Consider the following 19,872-nt stretch of genomic DNA (forward strand, 5'->3'; position numbering starts at 1 on the left):
CAGTAAAGGTCCCCTTGACCTGGTCTGTATTGATTTTTTATCCCTTGAACCCGATTCTCAGGGATTGGCGAATATCCTTGTTGTGACCGATCATTTTACAAGATACGCTCAAGCGTTTCCTGCAAGAGATCAGAAAGCAGCGACGGTAGCTAAAGTGCTTTGTGAGCGGTATTTTGTACACTATGGGCTTCCGGCCCGTATTCACTCAGACCAGGGGCGGGATTTTGAGAGTAAGCTCATCAAAGACCTCCTGAAGACGTTGGGGATCCGTAAGTCAAGAACCACACCTTACCATCCCCAGGGAGATCCCCAACCGGAAAGGTTTAACCGCACCCTTCTATCCATGCTTGGAACTCTGGACCCGAAGCAAAAACAGAAATGGAGTCAGAGTATCAGTCACTTGGTGCATGCCTACAATTGCACCCGAAACGATGCAACTGGTTACTCACCTTATCTGCTGATGTTCGGGCGAGAGGCCCGACTGCCAGTGGACATCTGTTTTGGAGTGTCAGAAGATAGTGACAAGGAAGCAATTCACCAGCAGTATGTTGCCAAGTTGAAGGCAGATCTTAAGATAGCATACCAACTTGCTATCGAAGCTGCTGACAAGAATCACAACAGGAACAAGCATGCCCACGACAAACTTGTTAAAGAACAAGTCTTGGAAGAAGGAGACCGTGTGCTGTTGAGAAACTTCGGGGTCACTGGGAAGCACAAGCTGAAAGATAAATGGAGGTCTGTGCCCTACATTGTGGTTGGAAAGATGCCTAACCTCCCAGTTTACAATGTGAAACTGGAAATGGGAACTGGAGTTGTGAAGACAGTGCATCGCAATCATCTGTTACCCATCGGCTATCTAGTGAGACTGCCAGCAGACGGTAATGAGCCAGAGTCTCAACAGACGGTTGTGACCAGAGCACGGCGGAGACAAGCTCAAAGTCCAGCACAGATTGACGACGATGATGCTTCAATCATGTCAGAATCTGATTATGATGATGAGCCATTACAGCCAGTAGCAGGGGAGTGGAGGAATTGGTTGTCACAGCCAGAAAGCGGTACCAGACAACTGAGTCAAGCCTCCAATGAAGTACAAGTTGCTTCACCACCCAGAACCCCTGCAGGAGTAGACTTAACAAGAGACCTTGTTGACGGTCCAGATGCTGATCAGATCTCGGACGATGCCAATCTCCTAACTTCAGAATCCGAGGATTCAGAATCCGAGGATGAAGGAGATATGGGAGGAGGAGATGATGTGCAGGAGCCTCCGGAGGATGAATTGTCAGAGGAAGAGGAGCCTCCAGTTGGACGCTCAAGGAGAGTGAAGAAACCAGTGGTAAAACTGTGTTATGATGAACTGGGAAACCCCTCTAACCAGACATTGACGGTCCTAAGCCATGAGGTGTTGGTGGGAAGCAAGACTTACGGAGATTCCAGAGGGAAACCATGCCGGACAGTCTGGTGCCATCCTCTTGCCTTGTGTCCTGAGTGTTTTAGTGTAAGATCCCTTTATCAGGGAGTTACACCTTTAATTTGATGAGGACATCAAATCCTTTAGAAGGGGGAGGGTGTAGCCCGGGTGAGAAATTAAGGGGTTAAACTTAATCTCTAATGACTGAGGAGAGTAAAGGGTTAAAATAAATGAGTCTCTATGTCTTAATAAAGAAATTAAGAATGGAAAAATAGACCAAAAGTAATTTAGTTGAAAAATAAGTGCTTAACTGAGGTTAACTTAAATAAAGATAAAGAGTCAAGCAGGTTTAGGTATTGGGTTTTCATATGGGATGTAAACCATGAACTAAGCAAGGTCATACGGAGTGTTCCTTTATGTGGTGTGAATGTGTGCATGACTGGTGTTAGGGATTGGATGCCAGGGGTGCCAGTCAGAACCACCTGTGGTTATTGGCCGTGGGAGAGAGAAGCGGGCAAAAGGAGGAAGAGACAGGTAGATGGAGGAAGGACAGAGAAGAGACAAGAGGTGACTTTTTTGAAGAAAAAGAAACAGATATCAAAGGACGTGTTAGCACTGTGTTACAGTAGTTTTCAGTGAAACTACAGGTTATAGTTGCCGTGGACACGTTACGTGTTTGGATATAAGGACGTTGCGGTGCGAAAACGCTGAATAGAAGTGTGTCAGCGTTTGCAAGTGGAGCGTGGTTGTCTGGCCGGAGAAGAACGCCATTGTCGAGACGTCGGCTTGGAGAAGACTGTTCCGGACCGGGAGTCCAGCTCCGCGACCGTTGGAAACGTCTGCCGTTCCAAGTACTGTATCCACGGACTGTTTCCACAACTTCTACAGAGAACTGTGAGTTGAACTGTGTCTGTTTTGGAACCACTGTGAGGATCGGATTCACCGCATCGCGGGAGCAACACACAGGCCTGCAACGTGGGTGGTAGTGTGTATGTGTGTGTGCGTGCGTGCGTGAGTGCGTGTGTGGGCCCACAGTGTATGTTTTATGTTTATTTTCTTTTCATTATCAAGTTCATGGTTAAAGGTTGAGTTCATGGTTTGATGCTGCAGATACTTTGAGATAAGTGTTTTGAAGGGAATTCATATAGTCAGGGAGAGAGAGGGAATAATTCAGGGGTTTGAGAATTATTGATTTGGTTTACAGTGTGATACACCATACAGTTAATAGTTGGCTACTAGGGCTGTGATTATTGTGTTACAGTGTTCATTTTGGGGTAAAGCCAATTAAATCTGCATACCTTTGAATGGTTCTGATATAAGCCTTAAAGGTTTACATTTATAGGCTAGCTTTATTCTGAAAGGCTACACAGCCTGGTGTGATATTTTGTTGTTCAATTCATACTTTTTCATTTATTTATTTACATTTCATTGTTTATTATTTTATTGCATTTAAAAGGGAACATTTCTATACACTTTAAAAAATATATATATATTAAAACATTTCATTAAAAGTTGATTCCCTTAAATTTAAAAACGTTGTCTGGGTCAAGTATTTTTAAGTCAGTTATTTCCAAACTGCATTTCTACTGTGAATGTTATTAAAACTCAAGGTAACCGGTTGTTTATTAGCAGGGTACGGGAAGTGTCACCCACTACAGGTAAACCTTTGTGGTAGCTACCTAGATAGTACGAACTCAGAGACACACCCCCACATAGGCTGTTGGGGTGCTACACACAGAAAACGCAAATTTAATGCAATTTCCGAATAGTAAAGTATAAAATACGGCTAGCATGATCAAGAACACAAGATACTAAACGGCACAAAGCACTATAATTTACTTTACTGTTAGAAATAATGATTTGTTGGCTTTAAGTCCAGTATAGTTTCCCCTTCTAAATTGAAGTCAGCACCCGGGGAAAACTGAGAAACGGAAGTAGGTGGGCGGGCCGTGAATAAGGCTAATTGACGGTTCAAGAATCCAAAAATACAATGATGATTGTGCTGTCAAATGATGAAACTATGTAGAAGGTCCTGGGTTCGATTCCCGCCGGGGGACACTGTGGGTGCTGGGGGCGTGTTCCCTCCTCCGCGTCATCAGTGCCCACACCCTAGGTGGGGTTGGCAAAAGGGCCTTTCTGTGTGGAGTTTGCATGTTCTCCCCGTGTCTCCTAGGGTAGATACCCTCACAAAAACATGCAGTAATCCTGGTCTCTATAATGCCTCCCCCTGGCCAGCCGGGGCGCCTGATGGAGGGGAATGGAACTGGTTGGAATAACGTGTTCCTTCCACGCGCTACGTCCAACCGGGGAAGCTCCCCCTGTCAGGTGATAAGAAGCGGCCTGCTCACTCCTCATGCATTGAAGGAAGCATGAGCTCAGTTCAGGGCCCTCCCCAGGTTGGCAGAGGGAGAGTAGAGCCCAGGATTACAGCTTAGGCAATTGGCACCGGGTGAAAAAAATGGGTTACAAAAATCGTGGGATAAAAATTTAAGAGAAAAAAAAAGATGAAACTATATGGAATCTATGAAAAGGTTGTGTGGGGGTCCCTGCTTCATCTCTCTCTCAACTAAGGGGTCCTTGGCCTGAAAACTTTGAAGACCCCTGGCCTAGATCCACAAGGGCTCTAATCATATTTTAATTAGTTCCACACTTTTAAACTGCAAATGACTGGGATCTGTGAATATGTTATGGCTAAATAAAACAACACAACTTTCAGAGAAGGGCTTGGTGTTGGAAGACTTACCCATAAGAAGACCGCTATGTTTATCAAATAACTTGTCAGTATTTTTCCTTTATATATTTTAGGCATGTTGTGTGCTTGATTAATATTGTGGCAAATAAACCCGTCTTGATTCTTGTTTCTTAAAAAGGAATAGACCCCCAGGCGGCCAGGCCCTCTCTGGAATGCATTCTAAAACATTTCAGAGATGCATGCTGAAACCTATAACCTTATAAACTTGACAGAATTCTCAAAGTTCACAAATAAATAGCAGACAGTCATATGTGTGTGTGTGTGTGTTAAAACCCTTGATATTTATTGAAGTTTACTTTCATTTTGAGTTGAGTTAGTTTAATGTTCATTAAAGAAAACTCTAAGCAAAGGAAATATAAAAAAAGAAATGAAAGATATGTACATATTTCAGTGATTTGTTCACAAGTGGCAGTGAGTGGACAAACAAAAAAACAGTGGCACGTTAAGGACAAGTTATTACATATACTGTGTACTAGCTAGTTATTAGGGGTGTAACGATATAGTAACTGTATCGAAATATCTTTTTTAACTTAAAAAATCGAAGTATATCGAAATGAAAACAGCTAAAATCGAATCGTATCGTTTTATTTTGTATCGTATCGAATCGGCAGTGCAAAGAATCGATTGTATCGATAGTACCTACTTGTGCATTGTATTTAGTATTTTCAAGAGGAATATTTTTAAAGGAGGGGTTTAATTACTTTTCCTTTCCATATAGCTACACTGGTCTATCGATAAATACGTGTAATTTCTGGGTTCATGTCAAGGTGCAGGTTTGTCCATATACAATGACCATGTATTTGGCTGATAATAACTGTGTTTACTTATTTATATCCATAATAATACATTCCCTTAAAAACCTGCACTATCCACTCCTTTCACAGATTTAATTTCTTTGCTAAATAGTTACTATATCGATTTTAAATCATTGAATCGAATCGTATCGTATCACCATGAAATGAACCAATATCGTCCATGTATCGTATCGTCAACCATGTATCGTGATATGTATCGAATCGCTGTTACAATGTAGCGTTACACCCCTACTAGTTATGTCGCTGTCGGGCAGAAACATCTCATTTTGATATTCTAAATTTGTTGTGTTTTTTCATAAATGTAAATGTATGCCCTACTACTTGATCATACTACGGCATACACAGGATATAAGTTATAATAATAGTTAATCAGGCATTGACACGAAGGCTTGCCCACCTGCCCCCGGCAGGTCAATAAAACTTTCGGGCAGACCGGGAAAGTGCTAATTTGAGAGGGGAGGCAACCGTCTATAAACACAACACCAGATATCTGTCTAAACACCTGACCTGATCGTGGCCAGAGGGCTGTCTTCTGGTCTGTGGAATGTAAAATAAGAGCATTGTTTACCTATAATGTGATGTTTTTACACTTAAAAAATATAAAATAACGTGTGAAACCATAGACACAGGGCCGGTTCTACGAGGGCCAGTTCTTCTCTTTACCTGGCCGATTTGAGTTGGGTATCCTTCACTTAAAAGCATAGCACCCTCAGCCATTGTGGGCTGCCGCGGGCCCTGCATAGACATATTCAATCATAGCCATGCACTGTTGGTATTGGATTTGGAGGTATTGAGGTATGACATTTTTTTTTATCGCACAGCCCCAGAAAGTGAAGAAATAAGTGTTAAATTGAGTGGTAATTAAAATCATTTTATAATGGATGATTTACATTTTGGGCAAGTAGAACATGACCTGTACTTGCCCGACAGGCAAGTGCCTCTGAGACCTTAGTGTCAACCCCTGCTGTGCTCAACCTTATGAAAATAATAATAAATAAAATAATGAACTGTACTCTATGCCGTCATCATCCTACTGAGCTGAACATGTTTGAACAGCAATTGAACTGAATTTAAAACCAGGCATGATTTCAGGCATTATTTTCAATAAAACAAACAAAGTGGGTGTGGCAGTGAAATTGACCATTTAGGCATTTAGCAGACACCGTTAATCCAGAGGGATTTACAGTAAGCAAGGTAAACATGAGGTAATGCATCAAATGCATAGAAATAGTCATCTAGCACCATAGGTAAACCAAGACCCTATCGTCAGTCTAAACAGTATGATATAAAATAAACATAGAAAATCTGTACATTGAAACTATACAAAATTACAAACTATAGGATGCCAGGTGTACAATGAACCTGGCATGTGTCTACATGACATGACATGCTATCTATTCTAAATTACATTTTAACATTTGCATTAAGCCTGCAAGGTCATCAATGTTAAGGTGGAGTCTGAAGGAATACAAGAACGCTCTCCCCAAAACAAGCTCGCCCTGGGTTCTGATCCGGCCATCTGGGACCGGTCGCCACAAGGTATTCCTAAACGGAACCTCAGTAAAACTAAACTTATTCCTAAACATAACCTCAGTAAAACAAGGCCTAACCCTAAACTTATTCCTAACCTCAGTCAATACTTTTATTACAATACATTTACCCCCATTGATTCCGTATTTGGGTCCCCATACGGAATCAATGGGGGTAAATGTACAATAATATTTTTTTTTCTTTTGTCTTAGGAATGCGACAGATACAAAAAAAATATATTATTGAACTAAAGTCTCCATGGCGTGATTAATCAATGGAACAAAAGTCATTTTGGGGGTGAACTACTCCTTTAAGTAATACATCAAATACTAGAATACAAGGACCGATGGGGGCGAGCTTTCCGGTTACCGTCTTGAGAGGTAAGTCTTCAGATTATGGTGGAATAATAGGGAGTGAATCTGCAGTTTTAACTGCATTGGGGAGTTCGTTCCACAGTTTGGGAGCCAGGAGGGAGAAGAGTCTGTCATCCAGGTGTCCTGGTTGTTTTAGGGAAGGTTCTGACAGCTTCCCTGCGTTAGCTGAGTGAGCGGGAGGGGTTGTACGGTTGGATCAGGCTTTGAAGATACCTGTAGGCCAACATCAGTGTTTTGTACTTGTACAGTAACAGGGGGAGGCATGTGGTTGAAGACCAAGCGTGCTGCGGCATTCTGAATCATATACTTTGATTCTTAAAATACAGGAATCATTAAAGGGAACCGTTAAGCAATCGTACCATTGAGAAGGAATCGGACCATTAAAAGTAATAGTTAATCCGCGTCATCAGCGCCCACAAGGCCTCAACCTAGGTGGTGTTGGCAAAAGGGCCTTTCTGTGTGGAGTTTGCATGTTCTACCCGTGTCTCCTAGGGTAGTTACCCTCACAAAAACATGCAGTAACCTATACTGCCTCCTAGGGTTGGAGGCGGTAACCGCCGTACCGCCGTACCGCGGTATACCGAGGTCTACCGCGGTGTCATTGTGCTTAACGCGGTAAAAAGACAAAAAAAAAGATCTATTTTTTATTGGAAAACAAGCGAGTTTTAAAACGGGGGAGAAGCGAGGACCGCATGCGCTCCATGCCGCTCTGCTCTGGGCCGTGTACCACACGTTGGAAGCCACATACGTCACTCAGACACAGACCTGCACACGCGTGATTCCTAAACCCACCAGGCTTGAGTTAGGGTCTTAACTCAATCCTGGTGGGTTTAGGAATCACGCCCTGCACACAGTGCACAGAGCAGGGTACGGAGCACAACTCTATGACGGAGCAGCATACACTTTCTCTGTAATCCACTCGACACAAGGATGTTAATACATACCTTGTGTTGTGGCATATCTTTTTTTATTCATACGGATTACTGGCGGAGCGCGGGCCGTGTGGAGTAAAACCGAAAATGAAACTATTTTACTTTCTCCACCGCGTCGCACGTTGTGCCCCGTACGGCGCGTCGGCGATTTTATAACCTTTTCTGTCAAGTCTTGTAACTAAAACCTGTATATAGCAGCACTCAATCACTGCGATTTGAGAGTTGAGACGTGACGTGAGTTTACAGAATCACTGTACACGATCTGACTACCCTTCCTCTTCTGGTTTGTTCACACAGCTGTTTGTGTCTGAAAAGCCCAAGTAGCTAGCCTACGTTACTATGGTAACCCGACAGTGCAGATCTAAAAGCCCAGAACGCGTCGCGGATGCAATGTGTTGTGAGCTTGTAGATCTGCTCCTTTCAAAGCCATACCCGCTGTGCTGTACAGAGAAGTATAACTCGGGCGGTCAGGCTGTGGAGAGGCGACTTTAGGGAAGATGATTGCAATTTTGGCTTATCGCCGAACCTTAATTAATAGATACGGGGGTGCGGTAATTACCGCAGTACCGGCGGTAAATGGGAAGACGGTAATCGCGGTAACAAAATGTCGATACCGCCCCAGCCCTACTGCCTCCCCCTGGCCAGCCGGGGAGCCTGATGGAGGAGAAAGGAACTGGTTGGAATAACGTGTTCCTTCCACGCGCTACGTCCAGCCGGGGAAACTTCCCCATGTCAGGCGATAAGAAGCGGCCTGCTCACTCCTCATGCATTGAAGGAAGCATGAGCTCAGTTCGGGGCTCTCCCAAGGTTGGCAGAGGGAGAGCAGAGCTTTGGCACTGGGTGAGAAAATGGGTTACAAAATCGTGGGATAAAAATGTATGGGGAAAAAAAAGTAATCGCTAAGGAACCTGAATCGTTAAAATCCTAAAGGATCCCAACCTTAAGCTTTAGCGTACTGTGAAACATGCCTTCATCATCCTACAGAAACTGACGGACGTGTTTGCCAAAGCACTGAATGTGCAACGCCTCGTGGCACTGTCTGCAGCCGTAGGTGGTAGCGGAGGCGCTAGTGTCGGTGGCGTACCTTTCCACCGAGCACACCCTGCACTTCTTCCTCTTGTCAAAGATCTTCTCGAAGTCGTGCTCGGACGCGGGGGGTCCCTTGGGGGGTCCCTCGGGGGTCCCCGCGGAGGAGGAGTACTGAGGAGCGCTCCTGGCAACCACCGGCACGGTGAGCTGTTGTGCCAAGTCCTCCAGCCAGTCCTTGTATCCTCTGTACTTGACGGTGAACGGTTTCCCTCCCACGGACTTGGCGGCGATGTAGCCGTTGTAGCACGCCACGGACAGGAAGAAGAAGAAGAGCCTCCTCCACCATTTCTGCGAGCGATGCTGGAACTGATAATACCCCACCATCTGCTCCAGCAGGTCCGCGCCCTTCACGTGCTTCTGGTAGTCCGAGATGCACGCGGGCACCACCACCTCGGTCTGTTTGGAGGAGCCGGCCTTCCTTCTCTTCACCGAGCCTTTCTCCGTGGGATCGTGGTAGTTGGAGAGCACCGTGATAGTCTTGGCGTCGTCCTGCCAGACGCAGAGCGTGAGGTCGTCCTTCTGGGCCATTTTGACTTCGGGTTGACCCAACCAAGTCTTCTGGTTCCTCAGGAGTCCGCATCTGTTGGAAGAACGAACGTCGCCGCAGGTGTTCAGACCGTGTCTCTTCATCTCCTGGAAGAGCTCCACCCCCGAGTAAGTGTTGTCCATGAAGATGGACAGATGCGAGCCGTAGTACGGCATGGCCAGCTCCATGACCAGGCGGCGAGCGACAGCCTTGTCCTGCGTCAGCCCAGTGCCCGGGCACACCTGGAAGTAAGGATGGGACGATGTGAACATTTCATATCACGATTATTGCGACAAAAAAAAACACGATTTTAAGATATTATCACGATAGTCAAAGCCATTATCCTGGGGTGGAATATTTGCCAAAAAATTGCAGATCTACAAGCTCACAACGCGTCGCATCGTGACGCGTTGTGAGCTTGTAGATCGGCAATTTTTGGGCGAAGACATTTGATAGAGAGTGAAAAAAAGACTGTATTAAGTATGTATATTATACTGTAAGTACCTTTTACCAATTATAGAGGGTTTAAGTGATACCGTATATTAGGGATGTATAAGAATATTCGATTATGAGATCAAAATCAATTTTCAAAATGTAATAATCGATAATCGATAGGGGGATAATATAAGTTGTATACGTGTTGATTTTACAGAAGGACCTTTTAGGAGTTATTGTTCTGCAACATTTATGTTTGATAGCAGAATAAAAAAATATTTTTCCCTCTTGAAAATAATTTTTATGGTTTAAAAGAAAAAAAGAAATGACCCCCCCCCCCCCCCCCCCTTATCGATTAATCATTAATAACGCAATTATTATCGCAATTATTTTTTATTTCGGACACCTTTTAACATCCCTACCGTATATGCAGCTCGGAAAATAAAAGGTGAATTGATCCCAGTGCATGACGGAGGACGATATCACGATATATAAAATCACCACAATACGATTAGTGTGAGTGTTTTTTTATCACGGTAAACGAGTGTTTTTTTATCACGGTAAACGATAATATCGCTTATCGTCCCATCCCTACCTGGAAGTTTGTGACGTAGCCGGTGGTGCTCTCAGCCATCACCCACACCCTGACACCCTGTTTGGTTTGCTTGTGACACCGGCCGAACCTCACCGGGGTCTCGTCCACCGTTACGAAGCCGTTCACCTCGTAGAGCGACTGGAAGTGACAGGAGAGGTAGTCGAGAAACCACCGCATCTTCCACAGCTTGTCTGAGCGGTCCACGTCGTCTGCGTGGTTATCTTGTAGGTGGAGATACCTGAGAATACACGAGACATCATTTGTTGTTATTGGTACCATCCATGAGACATTACTACTGTATATCCATCTAAAAAAGAAAATAGATTATTGTGTAAAAGTAAGTTTTCTTTTAACTTTCATATATTTCTTGAAACTTTCATATATTCTAGATACATTGCACATTCAGAGAATTATTCCAAACCTTTTTTTGTTCAACACATTTCAAAATATTAAAATATAACACGAAAAAAAGGATTTATAATAGAGAAATGTCAACGTTCTGAAGTCAGAGTTAGTTGAAGTCCAGTGGGAAGTTTCCGAAGTCTGTTATGATTAGGGGTGCTATGAGATCTGCAATACTTTTTTACACAATATTCTAATGTTTTTAGATGGATCTGTATATGTTGCTGTCGGGCAGACGCCTCTTCAATCCATATTTTCACTTTCTGGTTTTATTTAGTAAATGAATGCCCTATTTTGTCTTACTACAGTGTCACGCAAAAATAGCGAAAACAACAGAACTACAAGCTCAAAACGTGTCTTGAGCTTGTAGTTCTGCCATTGTTGCATTTCCATCCATCCATCCATCCATCTTCAACCGCTTATCCGGAATCGGGTCGCGGGGGTAACAGTTCCAACTGAGACCTCCAGATTTCCTTATCCTGAGCAACTTCCTCCACTCCCTCTGGGAGTATACCGAGGCATTCCCAAGCCAGTTTGGAGATATAATCCCTCCATCTGGTCTTTGGTCTGCCACGGGGTCTCCTCCCAGTGGGACGCGCATCGAGGACCTTCCTAGGAAGGCGCTCGGGGGGCATCCGTACTAGATGCCCGAACCACCTAAGTTGACTCCTTTCCAAGTGTAGGAGCAGCGGTTCTACTCCAAGTCTCTCTCGGGTGACTGAACTTCTCACCCTATCTCTAAGGGAGATACCAGCCACCCGTCTGAGGAAACCCATTTCGGCCGCATGCACCCGCGGCCTTATACTTTCGATCATGACCTACACTTCATGACCATAGGTGAGAGTAGGAACGAATTTGAATCCTGAAAATATGGGGTTTTCACATGACAGCAACAATATTACAGTGTACAGTCATTTTGAAACCTGTGTGATGATAAAATATAATAAAAATACTACTACTATTACTATCATCATCATTATGATTGGCATCATCATCAAACATTTATACTATTACCATTGTCATTTGTATTACCTCCAAATCATGGTAAACCTGTCCCGTGACATGACCTGGGGTAGATTGGTTTGGAAAAGCCCTTTGGTTTGCCTCCAGTAGTCTCTCCTGGCGGGCAGCTGGAGGATCCCCATGGCGATGCACAGCCCCAGAAACGTCCTCATCTCCGTCACGGTGACAGGAGTCCACTTCTTATTCCTGGACGTTTCCGGAGTCCCGCTCCTGCATTGCTGTGCGTACGCGTTCGTTTCTGTCACGAGCCGCAAGAACAACTGCTCAGTGAACATCTTAGAAAACACCTCTAAGGGCGTTGCGTTGTCCGGCAGCTCAACCTTCACCCCCGGCTGGCGGTTAAACTCTCTCTTGGTGCTCGGCTGGTAATCGTCTGTCCTCCAATCCGCTTGGAACTCAGCCACGTCCTCCTCTTCGTCTTTAACCAGCACCACTCTCATCCACTGGCTCTCGTCAAGCGTTCCGTACTCCTGCTCAAAAGAACCGTCGCCGTCCAGACCCTCGATGTCGCTGCCTTCACTCAACGGGCCTTGCTCCTCCAGGGGAGCCGCTTCCTCTGCCATCGACAGACTCGCTAAAACAAGGTGGAAAAAACAAATACACAATTTTAATAGTAGTGCATGAGACTGGGAAATAGACGTCTTTACATCAAGGAAGCAAGCACGACTCCAAATATCTTCACTTCTCTGAGCATTCTTACCAGGTGCACGGTCGGGAAAGTGACTTTTAACAAGAGAATCTCTAAAAGAGAATACCAGCAAGTTGGCATGGCACGCCACAGAGCAAGCAAAACCTGTTTTGTTTGCTCTGTGGCATGCCATGCCACACTTAAATAAAAGTGCCTTAATTGACAGTCCCGTGAGTGCTGGTATTCTCTTTTAGAGATTCTCTTGGGGAAATAGACATCCCATAATGCATTTTGACGTTCCAACAGGTGCAATTCTGTGAATTGTGTCCGGAAAAAGATCAAAAACATCTATGGCGTTAACATCTTACTGGCATTAAAGGAGGCACGCAGCAGTCTTTATGGTGTACGCACACATTTTACATCCAGTCTAAATGGGATAGGTTGTTAGAGCGGCACTATGTCATTTTTATTTTATTTTAATAAAATGTCATTTTGTCCAAACTGTATGGTAGATTATGTTACTACTACTGGTGGTTGCATTATGTCTCCCTGTTCTTCTACTGAGACATTTAGATGGTGTCAAAGGTCATGTCTCACCTATAGACACAGGATCTGACACAAATGTTGACCTGATGGTCAAGATTCAATTTATCCCCTGAGCAAGCAGGCAGGCTTATTAGCTCAATGGTAAAAATGTCAACGTTCAAAGCAGTTCACATCTACAATCCACTCTTTGTCAAATCCCGCCCCATTTTGCTCTTGTTACTAGGTGGGATGAAAAAGCCAGGGCAGATTGTTTTTATAATGGAAGTGGATGGGGGGGGGAATATTTTTCATAGCCTCATTATTGCAATTTAAAGTACCAAAAGAAAAACATCTACGTGATATTAATAAAAAGGGAACACAAAAGTACAATAGTTACATTGCAAAACAGGGGTTTTCCCCCGAAAATACATGTTTTAATTAGTTTAATCCTCTGAAACAGGCAGACGACCGAGAGAGAGAGAGAGAGAAAGCGCAGTGCATCTTGGGTAGGAAGTTGTGGAATTATAGGCTGGCTGTCAACATAACATGTATTTTAATTGTAATTCTGCCCATTTAAAATATATGTACCAATTGAATATCTTAGTTACATCATTGTCGTTCATGTGAACTACTTTGTTGAAGCTTATTCATTATAATTATCAAAATCGCTATGACCGCGCAGCGCCTTACTGCGGCCCGGCCATGCTCCGCATCACGGCACCGCTGTGAAAGACTGATGCGACTTTCTCCCACTGCATAACTCGAAAAGTGAATGTTTTTTCTGGTTGGCCAGTCAGGGAGTCTCAGGGACCAATCAGAAGGCTGAAAAATGGTGAATTATGCAGAAATAATAAAACAAGACCATCAAGGCCTGGTCGAAACAAGAACAAAAAAATGGAAGGAAAGACAGAAAGACAGAATGACAGACAGAAAGAAAGACATCATGACACATACTGATGTCCCAGTGATCTTCAGGTTCCTCTTTAACAACAACATCAGTGTCAGGGTCAGGAGAGGTCATCTTCACCTCCAGTCTGGACTCCACACACTGCTCTGGAAGGATTTATCAGTACATGACAGTCAGGACTTTGATACATAACTTATACATAACTAACAACACACACTGCTCTTATAAATAACTAACAAGCTGTGCTGTTAAGCCATTTAGACCGGGAACGCAAGTCTGGGTCATGTTAGATCTGAACCACTTTAACCATTATTTTGTGCATTAGCTATTGAAAAATAGCAGATATACAAGCTCAAAGCGCAGCACGCTGCAAGCTTGTAGATCTGCTTTTTTTTTTTTTTATCTTGAACATATGTGCAAGTCTAGCTTTGAATATTTTTTACTCGATTCTATAAATGTCTTCTGAATCCTTCTTCTAAATCAGTGGTTCTCAAACTTTTTCATGTCAAGGACCCCCAAAATTACATGCATTTGGCCGCAGACCCCCCCATCTCAAAATATGTTGTTCCAGGGACCCCCCAGAAGCAAATATTTGAGTTACAAATGCTTTTAAAAAGATATTTTCACAACAACAAAAAATCTAGATTTTTCTAAAATAGCAGATCTACAAGCTTTCTTGAGCTTGTATATCTGCTATTTTTTAGTTAAAGCATGAAAAAATGGGTTAAGCAAATCATCTCAAGATCAAAGCACAAGAGAAGCAATGTGGAAGCATTTAACGCTATACTGTAGGTGATGGCAAAATTATCTATTAGAAATACGACTGTTTGTCTTTATGGTAGGAAGCAACCACCTACTGCAACCTACTGTGCAGGGGTTGGGAGTTGGGGCAAGAAGGTTATGTTTAATGTTCAAGAAGAAACACACATGATGTGTGTGTGTCAGAGAGAGGAGAGTCACCTGAAGAGCTGCTGATGGAGGCAGAGGTCAGAGCACACTGTGGAGCCAGGTCTTCATGAGGATGGGCTGTAGCTGAAGCTGCAACACATTCAATGAAAGAGGCAGACTGTAGTCATCATAATTATACAAGTCTGAGTCCAATATAAGGATCAGTTTATTATTCTTATTATTATATTCACTTCAATGCAGAGACGACACGTGGCCGGGGCGTGACGCGAACAAGCCAAAAAGGATCACATGAATGAACGCGAACGGTCGCCTCGGTATCTTCGCCAATCAGCGTTGATGTTGTCCGGAGACACTAAATTGTTTTGGGTGTTTGGTTTTGGGACTCACTTTTTTCCAGGAGTTTCGCCTTGATTCCGACAGGACATGATTGTTTTTCGAACGCTGACCAGCGCCACCAAAGTGAAGCGATAGAAGCGACTAGAAACAAATATATCTCTTCAGGTTTGAGTGCACCATGAGACTTGACCTAAGTGTTATTACTGAATTTAACCACTTGGTGTCGCACTTGACTCAGGAATATAATGAGTGCATGAATGACACAGAGTGACAGTGATTTCTCACAACCATTCAGCTTCACTTTCCTTCTTCTAAAGTTTAACATTAAAGAATAATACATAAAATGTGACTTTTCTCAAGCAGTTTACATTTTGGCACACTTAGTGGTGATATAATTATAAATACAAAATAAAAACAGACATATCAATACGAGTAAACATAGTACAGGAGAAAGAATGATTACAGTAAAAAGTGTTTGTTCTGATAGCGTTTGTTCAGTATCACACACACAACCCCTTAACCTGACTCACCGGTTTCAGCAGGCTTTCCTTTTCTCACAGTTCTCCTGGCCCGAGTCCCTCTTTTATTATGACGGGCTCCTAGGGAGATGGAAGGAGACTTTTATTATGAAGGGCTCTTAGAGAGAGAGGCATCATTTCAGCAGGAATTACTAAGTGTAAGCCTTGTCGAGCCATGAGGCCCAGAGGGCAGGAGCCTATCTCCTGGTTCTGTGGTGTGAGGCATCCCTGGACATGTCGCAGGGACCTACCCCAATCCAACCCTTGATGCTGAGTGCCAAGCATGGAGGCGTTACAGCAGTTCCCGTCTTTGGTACGACCCGGCCGGGGATCAAACCCCGACCTCCCAGTCTCAGGACGGACACTCTAACCACAAGGCCACTGAGCTGAGCAAGAATTACTGCTTTCACGTAATGTTCTAATGAATATTCATATTATATGACCAGCAATTCATGCTATAATTTTAGGAAATTCTTAATTTGCACTTTGAAATTGCACTATGAATAAAGTGTGGTCGCCAAAATAGGGTTGTGGTATGAACAGGTTTGAGATCCCCTGGTACTAAACAATAATACTATCAAAATAATAATCTACACATTGAAATTATACCAGGTAAACAATGAATGAGCCTAGCATCTGTCTACACCATGCTATATAGTATAATATACTGTATATTAACATGTATTAACATTGTACTGTACAATGTGTGTAGCTTGTAGATCAGCTATATGTAAGCCATTTACCATGAGAGGGAGTGGGTTGTTGACTGATTTACCACTGTTTCAGGGTTGTGGGCAGCCAACAACCCACAACCCTCGATTGGTAAATTGCTTTTCTACCACTTCTACCATATAAATGAAAGAAAACACAGTTGTAACTTGGAAATGTTACAACTGCAACACAACAGTGGGTGGGGTCCATGAGCCAACTCAAGGTTGTTGACCTATTTACCACTGTTTTAAGCCAATCAGAATCCAGTATCTGAACAAAAAGTGGTAGAAGTACTATTTTTAAACAAATGGTGAATGAAAACGACTGTGACGATTATGCAAAAAGTATTATACCGAAAAATGTATACTGTGTCAGGACTACATGTGCGCTCACACGCTCATCTTAAATAGACTGTGATGTGCTGCCAGTTGAACCCAACAATCTTCCCCTGACTCACCTGTTTCACCAGGCTTTCCTTTTCTCGTAGTAGTACACACCCTGGCCTTAGTCCCTCTCTTATTATGAAGGTCTTCTATGGAGAAGGAAGGAGACTATTTTGACTAAAAACCAAACTGTACCACATCCATATTTATGAATGGATCAAAGCAGCATTCATTCAGAGGCACGCGTGAGCGTGCATGTATGACACGTGCATGTGTGTTAACACCATACATGTTGTTATCATTAACATTCATCAGAATGTCAGCGTGAGATTAAATGTATTAAATCATCATAATTAAATCATCCAGATGTGAGATAAATCCAGGTTTGACCAAGTCTGCTCAGCGCGGCCTGGTTTGTTCCGTTCCATGAACGCCAAGCCAGGCTGAGAAGATCAAGCCAGACTTGGTCAAGCCAGGCTGGATGCACGTTCAGCTCACGTCTAAGCACAGATTTACTGATCCTGAAATGGAGAAGAAGCGCTTAATATATGGCCTACATTTACTCACCAGTTTCACAAGGATTTCCTTTTCTCTTAGTACATCTCCTGGTCTGTGTTCCTCTTTTATTTTGAAGGTCTTCTGGGGAGAGAGAAGTAGACTATTTAAACCAAACTGAATGATAAGTAACCATTGCCAAGCCATGCGGCCCAATGGGCAGGAGGCTGGAGCCCATCTCCTGTTTCTGTAGCGTGAGGCAGCTTGATGTAAAAGTACACCCCCTGGACATGATGCTAGTATGACACAGGGACCCCCAATCCAACCCTTGATGCTGAGTGCCAAGCAGGGAGGCCCACTTTTCCGGAGTCTTTGGTATGACCCGGCCAGGGATAGAATCCCGACCTCCCAGTCTCAGGGCGGACACTCTAACCACAAGGCTGGATGGAATGAGAAGTAGCTATAAGCATTTAATTACTTCTATATTTATCATGTTTATGAATGTATCAAAACAGAAATTGTTAGAAACACATTCATTCAGAATGACAGGGTGCATGTGTGAGCATGCATGTATGCCTGCCTGTGTGTATGAGGTGTTACATTAACACAAATCAAATCCAAGGCTTGAGCGCCGGTGACGTATGTATGCATCAAATGGTCTTTTAACTTTCATTCATCACATGTCAGTGTGTGATTTAGAATGACACCCTAATCCAGTTTGACTTACAATAAGCAAGGTAAACACACACACAGAATGCAGGAGACAGTAAGCCAGGTGAACCCAAACTTAACCTGACTCACCAGTTTCAACAGGCTTTCCTTTTCCCACAGTACGCCTCCTGGCCTCCGGAGTCCCTCTATCATTCTGAAGGTCTTCTATGGAGAGAGAAGGAGACTATTTAGGCATCAAACCAAACTGAATGGAATGATGGTAACATCATAATGGAAATCAGAATGTTCACTGCAAGAGGGCCAGTTATCGTTTTCCAGAGACATTAGGATCATCCTAGTCTCGCGTAGCCAGACAACTATTCCACAATCTCTGAATGCTATATAGAGTCTGGAACAGCAGCTCCCGAATGGCGAATAATGGAAACGGGCATTACCGTTCAAGAAAATATATTTTAAAATGTAATTTCTGCTAAGCAGCAAGCTAAACATGCTTATATGATTTTTATTTATATAATGATAAATGTGTGCGATGTGAGACGGAAACGGAAGTGACGAGGAGGCTTCACTTCCACTTATCTCGCACTCATCATTTCTATTCCGGTTTACCAGACTGTATGACGGGAGCATTTCCAAATCGCGGAGTCAACAGTCTGGCCACGCAAGACTAGGATCATCCCCAAGTCTTGCTTCATAACCTTTTGAAGTACAACACATTCACAGCGATCCCATACTCAGAGGGACTGTGGCATCCTTATTGGCTGGTTGGGTGTCAAACCGTGTCAACCACTGACCTTAGCAGGGGGACACTAAGTAAAGGCCTCAGAGACATCTTCAGGCAAGTACAGGTCATGTTCACCCGAAAAGTAATTTGTGATAGGTCAAATTTGAATTATTTTACTTAACCTGTGAATTCTGGCGCTATGCCATATGGACATTGGACAATGGACATAGCTCAATATTTATGCCAAATATTTCAATGCCTATACAATACTTTAAATTCCACAGACATCTTGTGTTTATAGCTAACTACAGACAGTTGCTTCCCCACTCAGACACACTTGCCCGTCCCTTTTTATTTGCTGAGCTGCATATCCGGTACCATTTAAACCCTCTATTGGTAAAATGTACTTATAATATGCGTACTTGATAAGTCTTTTTTCAATCTCTACTAAATCTCTTTGCCAAAAAAATAGCCAATCAACAAGCGCATTGCAACGCATTGTGAGCTTGTAGATCTGCTATTTTTTGGCAAATGTTCCGCCCCCAGGATAATGGATGTTGGGGATATTTTGATTATCGCGATAATATCGTAAATCGTGATTTCTTTGATCATAGTTGGGTCCGCGGTGGAAGGCTATCCACCGCGGTGTAGTCTTTTCGAGTCTTTTTGAGTCATGAAACTACAACGTTACATCATTCCTCGCGAGTCCCAACACATCTCTCTGTTTTTAATATCAGACAGACAGGCTCTACACCCCGTTCACTGATTGGTCAACCTGAACCGGTCTAGACGGGGTAAAGGACTTCACCATGGGCCGTGACTATGATGGCCTGCACTTATTTTCTGCTTGAGGTGGAAAGCATTCCACCTCAAATTTGCGGTGGATAGCTCTCCACCGTAGACTCTGATCCGGGCTTTACAGTAAGCAAGGTAAACTCATACATAGAATGCAGAGAGTGTAGTGACCTCACACCTGCAGTCAGTGAGCAAAAATCAGCTTCTCCCTCTTAACCCGACTCACCGCTTTCAACAGGCGTTCCTTTCCTCACAGACCTCCTGGTCTGAGTCCCTGTTTTATCATGAAGGTCTTCTAGAGAGAGGAGGAGACTATTTAGACATAAACCCAAACTGCTCAGAACTCCAAGAAGCTCCAGTGCAAGAAGCCAGATGTCTGTTGGTGCCAGGG

At 43.5% G+C, this 19,872-nt stretch overlaps 1 protein-coding gene across 1 annotated transcript; it reads right to left on the bottom strand.

Annotated features, from left to right (window-relative positions):
- Positions 1-8,789: 8,789 nt before the first annotated feature.
- Positions 8,790-19,756, bottom strand: LOC308305514 (piggyBac transposable element-derived protein 4-like; the record flags this gene model as incomplete). The annotated part of the gene is made up of 10 exons (XM_080750310.1): positions 19,708-19,756; positions 18,095-18,169; positions 17,366-17,437; positions 16,873-16,947; positions 15,717-15,785; positions 14,902-14,979; positions 13,989-14,087; positions 11,891-12,455; positions 10,457-10,694; positions 8,790-9,668 (listed from the first exon to the last, which is right to left on the bottom strand). The coding sequence occupies exons 7-10, from the start codon at positions 14,053-14,055 to the stop codon at positions 8,790-8,792; spliced, it is 1,749 nt and encodes a 582-aa protein (XP_080606436.1). The 5' UTR covers positions 14,056-14,087; positions 14,902-14,979; positions 15,717-15,785; positions 16,873-16,947; positions 17,366-17,437; positions 18,095-18,169; positions 19,708-19,756.
- Positions 19,757-19,872: the final 116 nt, after the last annotated feature.

The sequence above is a fragment of the Nannobrachium achirus genome, assembly GCF_963921795.1.
Source record: "Nannobrachium achirus genome assembly, chromosome: 20".
In the NCBI taxonomy this organism is placed as follows: domain Eukaryota; kingdom Metazoa; phylum Chordata; class Actinopteri; order Myctophiformes; family Myctophidae; genus Nannobrachium; species Nannobrachium achirus.